Genomic DNA, 7,321 nt, shown 5'->3' on the forward strand with positions numbered 1-7,321 from the left:
TACAGATGAAGTCAGTGAGGCCCAGAGAAGTGATGTGACTTGCCCAAGGTCACCGGGCAGACGAGTGGCAGAGTAGGATTAGAACCCACGTCCTCTGACTCCCAAGCCCTCGCTCTTGCCGACTAATAGCCCCATCTATTCAATCTTTCCTTCAATCGTATTTATTGAGCGCTTACGGAGTACAGAGCATTCATTCATTCAGTCGTATTTATTGAGCGCTTACTGTGTGCAGAGCACTGTACTAGGCGCTTGGAATGTACAATTCGGCAACAAATAGAGACAATCCCTGCCCAACAACTGGCTCCTTGTAAAGCAGCGTGACTTAGTGGAAAGAACCCGGCTTTAGACGTCAGAGGTTGCGGGTTCTAATCCCGGCTCTGCGACTTGTCAGCTCTGTGACTTTGGGCAAGTCACAACTTCTCTGGGCCTCAGTTCTCTCATCTGAAAAATGGGGATGAAGACTGTGAGCCCCACATGGGACAACCTCATTACCTTGGATCTCCTCCAGCACTTAGAACACTGCTTGGCACATAACGCTTAACAAATACCATAATTATTATTATCTCCCCCAGCGCTTAGAACAGTGCTTGGCACATAGTAAGTGCTTAACAAATACCATCATTATTATTATCATCTCGCCCAGCGCTTAGAACAGTGCTTGGCATATAGTAAGCGCTTAACAAATATCATCATTATTGTTATCATTGTATAGTCAGCGCTCTATAAATACTACTGATTGATTGATTGTTTGCTTGGCTGGCTCTGCAGGGCTCCGGAGAGCGCTTCGTCCCGCGGTCCCGCACCCACTGTGCGGGTCACGGCCGGCGGGGCTTCCCGGGGGGCGAGAGGAGCGAGGAAGGCCCGGCCCCCGCACCCGGGTGTGGAATCCCCCCTCCGCCACTTGTCTGCTGTGTGCCCTTGGGCAAGTAAGTCAATTCACTTCTCTGGGCCTCAGTTACCTCATTCTGTAAAAAGTGGAGATTAAAAAATGTCAACCCCACCTGATGACCTTGGATCTCCCCCAGCGTTTAGAAAAGTGCTTGCCACATAATAAAGCAGCATAGTCTAGTGGCAAGAACCCGGGCTTGGGAGCCAAAGGTCGTGGGTTCTGATCCCAGCTCCGTCACTTGTCAGCTTACTGTGAGCCCCACGTGGGACAATCTGATGACTCTAACCCAGCGCTTAGAACAGTGCTTGGCACACAATAAGCGCTTAACAAATACCATTATCGTTATTATTATCAACTTCTCTGTGCCTCAGTTCCCTCATCTATAAAAAATGGGGATTTCAAAACTGTGAGCCCCACGGGGGACAATCTGATGACCCTCTATCTACCCCAGGGCTTAGAACAGTGCTCAGCGCACAGTAAGTGCTTAAGAAAAACCACCATTATTAAATTCTCTGGGTCTCAGTTCCCTCATCTGCCCCACGGGGGACAATCTGATGACCCTGTATCTACCCCAACGCTTAGAACTGTGCTCGGCAGATAGGAAGCGCTTAACAAATGCCATTATCATTATCATTAACTTCTCTGGCCCTCAGTTTCCCCCTCGTCTGCCCCACGGGGGACAATCTGATGACCCTCTATCTACCCCAGCGCTTAGAAGAGTGCTCAGCACATAGTAAACACTTTTAAGAAATACCATTATCGTTAGTATTAACTTCTCTGGACCTTAGTTCCCTCGTCTGCCCCAAGGGGGACAATCTGATGACCCTCTGTGTAGCCCAGCGGTTAGAAGAGGGCTCAGCACATAGTAAGCGCTTAAGAAATTCCATTATCACTAGTATTAACTTCTCTGGACCTCAGTTCCCTCATCTGCCCCACGGGGGACAAAATGATGACCCTCTGTGTAGCTCAGCACATAGTAAGCGCTTAAGAAATTCCATTATCACTAGTATTAACTTCTCTGGACCTCAATTCCCTCGTCTGCCCCACGGGGGACAAAATGATGACCCTCTGTGTAGCTCAGCACATAGTAAGCGCTTAAGAAATTCCATTATCACTAGTATTAACTTCTCTGGACCTCAGTTCCCTCATCTGCCCCTCGGGGGGACAAAATGATGACCCTCTGTGTAGCTCAGCACATAGTAAGCGCTTAAGAAATTCCATTATCACTAGTATTAACTTCTCTGGACCTCAGTTCCCTCGTCTGCCCCACGGGGGGACAAAATGATGACCCTCTGTGTAGCCCAGCGGTTAGAAGAGGGCTCAGCACAGAGGAAGGACTTGGGAAATAGCAGCAGAGAAAAGGAGAAGCCGCAGCGGGGGCGTCTCACCTGGGTCTTCCGTGGGGAAGAGGCCTCCCGGGCGGTGCGGGGGCCGGTGCGGGGGCCGGTGCGGGTCGCGGTGCGGGGGCCCGGAGAGCCTCGGGCCGTCCCCGGCCGGGCCGGGCCCCGCGGGCAGCAGTTGCAGAGCCCAGCGGGTCGCGAAGGGCGGGCTCCCCGACGGGCCGGGGGCGGGCCCGGGGGGCGGCGGGGCCGGGGGGGGTCCCGGCTTCGGGGGGCCTCGGGGCGCGGGGCCGGTCCCGCCGCCCGCCCGCAGCAAGTTGTCGATGAGGAAGCTCCTGCCCAGGGTCCCGAAGCCCGGGGCGGCGGGCAGGTCGAGCAGCGCCGAGGACGAGCCCACCAGCGCCCAGCGGGGGCACGGGGCAGCCCCGCCGGGGGCTCCGGCCCCGGGGGCACCGGCCCCGGACACAGCCCGGGGGAGCATCGCCCCTCCGCCGCCTCCGGGGAGGCCTCCGGGGAGACAGACAGACCTCCCTCCGGGGGTCCGGGGCGGGACAGGGCGGGAGGTGGGCCCCGGGAGGGGCAGCGTCCGGCCGCGGGAGGCTTTATTGGGGCGGGCCCGGCCGGGCCGGGTCGGGAAGGCTTCGACACATGCCGGAGGGAGGAGCGACGCCTGCCCCGCCCTGCCCTGCCCTGCCCTGCCCTGCCCTGCCCTGCCCTGCCCTGCCCTGCCCTGCCCTGCCCTGCCCTGCTCCGCTCCGCTCGGACAGAGCACAGATCTGCGCTTTTTACACCCTCTCTCTCTCTCTCCCTTCACACTCTCTCTTCCTCTCCCTTCCTCTTTTTCCCCCTTCTCTTTTTCCCTCCCTCTCCCCCCAACCTCTTTCTCCCTCTCTCTCTTTTCCCCTCCCTCTCTCTCTCCTCCCTCCCTCCCCCTCCCTCTCTCTCTCCCCCTCTCTCGACCTCTTTCTCCCTTTACTCTGCCCCCCCCCAAGCTCTCTCCCCCTCTCTCGACCTCTTTCTCCCTCTCCCTCTCTCCCTCTCTCTTTTCCCTCCCTCTCTCTGTCCCCCTCTACCTCCCTCTCCCCCTCTCTCTCCCTCTCTCCTTCTCTCTCACCCCTCTACCTCTTTCTCCCTCTCACTTTCTCCCTCTCTTTTCCCTCCCTCTCTCTCTCCCCCTCTTTAACTCTTTCTCCCTCTCCCTCTCTCCCCCTCTCTCCCTCTTCCTCCCTCTCTCTCCCTCTCCCTCTCTCTCCCTCTCCCTCTCTCTTTTTCCCTCCCTCTCTCTCCCCCTATCTCTTTCTCCCTCTCACACTCTCTGTCTCTCCCTCTTTCTCCCCTCTCCTTCTCTCCCCCCACCTCTTTCTCCCCCCTGCACTCTCTCTCTCCCTCTCCGCTCTCTCCCCCCTCTCTCTACCTCTTTCTCCCTCTCACTCTTTCTCTCTCCCCCCCCCACCTCCCTCTCCTCCTCTCCTGTCTTTCCCTCCCCCACCTCCCTCTCTCTCCTTTCCCTCCTTCCATTCCCCTTTCCTCCTTCTCTCCTTTTTTTTCCTGTCGGGCTGGAAGTTGTGCCGAAACTATTCATTCCGGCCAGCCGGACTTCAAAATGACAGTCTCTCCCGAGCAGCAACAATGCAGCGTGGGCCGTGGGACCCCCGACCCTCAGGTTTGGGAAGGGAGAGAGCGGGGCCCCGACCTCTTCTGTCCCCCAACTCTCCACCCCCCCCCCGCCCCCTCTTCCAGCCCCGCTTCTTACTACCCCTCCCCCCCTACAGCGCCCTCCACTCCGCCCCGTTGGCCATAACCTGGCTCCAACTCTGCTCCCGGGAGTCCGCTGGGATTCAGTGGGCAAATATCAACCACGAACTCTCTCCCTCAGGTGAAATTCCAGGGCCTGAAACCCTCCTGGTCCCTACCACGGAAGGGATCTTTTTTTAAGGGGCAGTTTTCAGAGAATGCGCAGCTTCTTTAGCTAACCGGGCCCTGGTCTGGTGGAGAAACCGAAATGATGCCCACTTTCCGTGAACCTTTGCTGGATTTGTCCGGACGGCAAATAGGAGAGCCCTTAAGAACGACTTCGTTCCACCCCTCCAAAAGAGCTAACTCTCATACCAATCTGGGGAATGCGGAGCTCCAAGTCCTACACCTTTGTTTTCTCCATTTCGAGGAACTGGGGATTGATTTGCTTTCAACTTCATGTCAAACAAACCCAGGGAGAAACATCACAACTCAACTCCCCCTTCTCCTTTTCCTCCTCCATACCATTCACACACTAGAAGTTTTCCGTAATAGGGATGAGATACATTGTTTTGGAAGGATAGGATCCCCTTGATTTCAATCCACAGGTTAAAATTGTCCATGGACAATTTAGTAATAATCTGCAAAATACAGACTGTGGCAAATAAAAATATTAGTGTTTTTAGCCCCCTCTAGATTGTAAGCTTGTTGTGGGCAGGGAATGTGTCTGTTATTTTGTCATATTTTGTTCTCTCCCAAGCACTTAGTACAGCAAGCTGCACACAGTAAGCGCTCAGTAAGTGCAATTGACTGACTGACTGACAGACTTTGAAAGGGTTTCTTCAAGGAGTCAATACCAAGAGGCTGTCAAGCGTGACTTCACCATTATCAGCTCTTCACACTGTTATGCCGCTCTCCAGTTGTGTTGAGCATACAGCATTCAGAGTAAAGGCATTTCAAAATGTGTGAGAACCTTGAGCTGCAAATCTTCTTATGATGTGGTTTGGCAGCACAAGCCACCTTTCTATGAATGTGATCTCTGCCAGGGTCATTCTTCCTCCCATCTCTCCAAAATGTGCCAGACCATTACTCCTCCCATCTTCAAAGCCCTCATTACATCCCAACATTTCCAGGAAGCCTTCGCTAATCGATTACCAACCCTCCAAGTTACTCTAAGTTGCATTCTCAACGCGGGCATGCCTATATAAAGTTATTTAAGCACTTACTCTGTGCTAAGCAATGGGGTAGATAGAGTATTATCAGTTCAGATATAGTCCTTGTTCTACGTAGGGTTCACAGTCTAAGAGTGAGGGAGAACTCAAATTTTATCCCAATTCTTGCCTATCACATTCATTCAGCTCTCACATTCATCTACCACCAAATCCTACTGTTTCTTCTTAAAGTTGACAAATGTACCACCTGAAGTTTGGTATCAACAGTCCAACTTTCAACAAATCTAATCTTTAATCTCTAGCTGTAATCTCTAGCATCTAATTTTAGCTCTGATTAAAGCCTAATCTAATCCAAGGTCAACATTATCCTTAAACCCAACCAAAACTCTGACCCCTAACTCCAATTTGGGTTTTTCAATAATTGAAGGATTTTTTTTTTTATGAAACATTCCTGATTTAAATTCACAAGGGTTGGACTTCAGTGAAAGTTGTTCCCTCATATTAACAATAAATCAGTGCAGACTACTTACTGTCTCTAGGCAAACACAAAACTATTACTTCCACAAACAATTTTACTTCTATCCCTGAAGAGTCTATGTCAGGGATTGTATCTACTAATGCTACAGGGCCCTCCCAAATGCTTAGATGGTGCTCTGTATCCAGTAGGCACTCAATTAATACTATTTATAAACTGATTTTTATAAAAGTCCTTATTTCTCCTTAGAAGGATTATTATCACTATTTTCAAGGTATGAAAAATGGACCCAGAGAGTCAGGGCATTTTAATTGTTTGAAGAGCAACCTTATTTTCAGAAAGAATGTGTGTGTGTTCTAAGTATTAGTAATTAGGAATAGTAATTACTAATAGAACCATTCTGTTTCCCAATGCTTCATTATCATTGGGTCCTTGACCCCAATCCTAAAATCATTATTCTAGGTTGACATTTATCAGCGTGCTGTCGGTTTTAGCCTGCCTGGCCATCCAATGCTGTCCGGTGTCCTACTTTTCCTGCACAGGCCTTTTTTGGCCAAGCTCATTTAGGTTTTTGTGTATTACTTGGCCAAGCCTCCTGTGTGGCTCTATGTGCTTTGAATCTCATCTTGCAGCTCTATTTTTCCATCTTTCCCCCTCACTCCCTCTCTTCTCTCTCTCCTCTTTCTCGCCTTCTCTCCTCTTTCTCTCCCACTCCACCTCTTCTCCCTCTCTTCTCCATCTCTTCTCTCTCCCTCCCTCTCTCTCTTCCTCTCCATCTCTTCTCTCTTCCTCTCTCTCCCTCCTTCTCTCTCTATCTTTCCATTCTGTTTTGGGGAGATGTCCCAGTTCTCTTTCCAGGCCATTCAAAATCTCTTTGTCTCCACTGGCCCATAGATCATTTCTAACTGTTGCACTCTGTCCACTGTCAGCCCTAAAATTCAATTTGACGGCTTTGATAAGTGTGGAGAGATATCCAGTGCACCCTTCTCGTTTCCCCATTTCCTACTTCACAGGACACCGGACCCCAAATTCCTTGGTGTTTTCTGAAATGTTTCTAGGGTCCTTAGTTTGACCTGATTCTAATGCTGCTTAGTACACATTACCACTTGTATTGCACTGGGCTTTATATGAATGGTTGGTCCAACTCCTCCAAGCAATTCCAGAATCTTCTTTGCTCGGAGCCTCGGTGCCCATACCAATAAGGGCAAAGTAATCTGGACTTCTCTCTGTTCGGGGACTGCCAGAAACCTTAATTGCTTTGAGTTCAATTTAGACCCCTTTCCCTCTCCCTTCAGGAGTATGTTCTTTCTCTGATGGGAATTGCTTCTTACAGAACACATTCATTAAGCATTTTAAGCACACAGACAGCTTGAGTCCTAACTGTTTCTCACTCTTCCCCCTCAACATTCCAAGCCCCTGGTTACCTTTTCTTTCTCTAGCTTTGATGTTTTCAGAGCCAAAGTATCATGTTGTAGTAACATCTTAAAATGACAAAATTAATCCTTGACACTCGAATCACCCAATTTTCCTTGTGCTGGGCAACCCCCACACCACGCACACACACACACACACACACAGAGGAAAAAAAATGGCAGGAGAATGTGAGCAGTCTCTAGGAATAAACAATGATTTGCTGCACTTTGGTAAGGTATACAAATTGGGAAGCTTCTTTCAACTATTCGGGTTCTCTTGAATAGGACTCTAGTGGCCT

The 7,321-nt window shown here is 50.8% G+C and overlaps 1 protein-coding gene across 2 annotated transcripts in view; it reads right to left on the minus strand.

Moving 5' to 3' along the window:
• The window catches only part of DBX2 (developing brain homeobox 2), a 43,225-nt gene extending 40,343 nt beyond the window's left edge, over window positions 1-2,882 (minus strand). Inside the window, exon 1 of one of the 2 annotated variants that reach the window (XM_029047283.2) lies at window positions 2,278-2,882. In XM_029047283.2, the coding sequence (XP_028903116.1) occupies window positions 2,278-2,710 (433 nt within the window). In that variant the 5' untranslated portion in view covers window positions 2,711-2,882. The remainder of the gene's footprint in view (window positions 1-2,277) is intronic. The other variant, XM_039911236.1, reaches the window with a different exon arrangement.
• Window positions 2,883-7,321: the final 4,439 nt, after the last annotated feature.

The sequence above is a fragment of the Ornithorhynchus anatinus genome, chromosome 2 (assembly GCF_004115215.2).
Source record: "Ornithorhynchus anatinus isolate Pmale09 chromosome 2, mOrnAna1.pri.v4, whole genome shotgun sequence".
In the NCBI taxonomy this organism is placed as follows: domain Eukaryota; kingdom Metazoa; phylum Chordata; class Mammalia; order Monotremata; family Ornithorhynchidae; genus Ornithorhynchus; species Ornithorhynchus anatinus.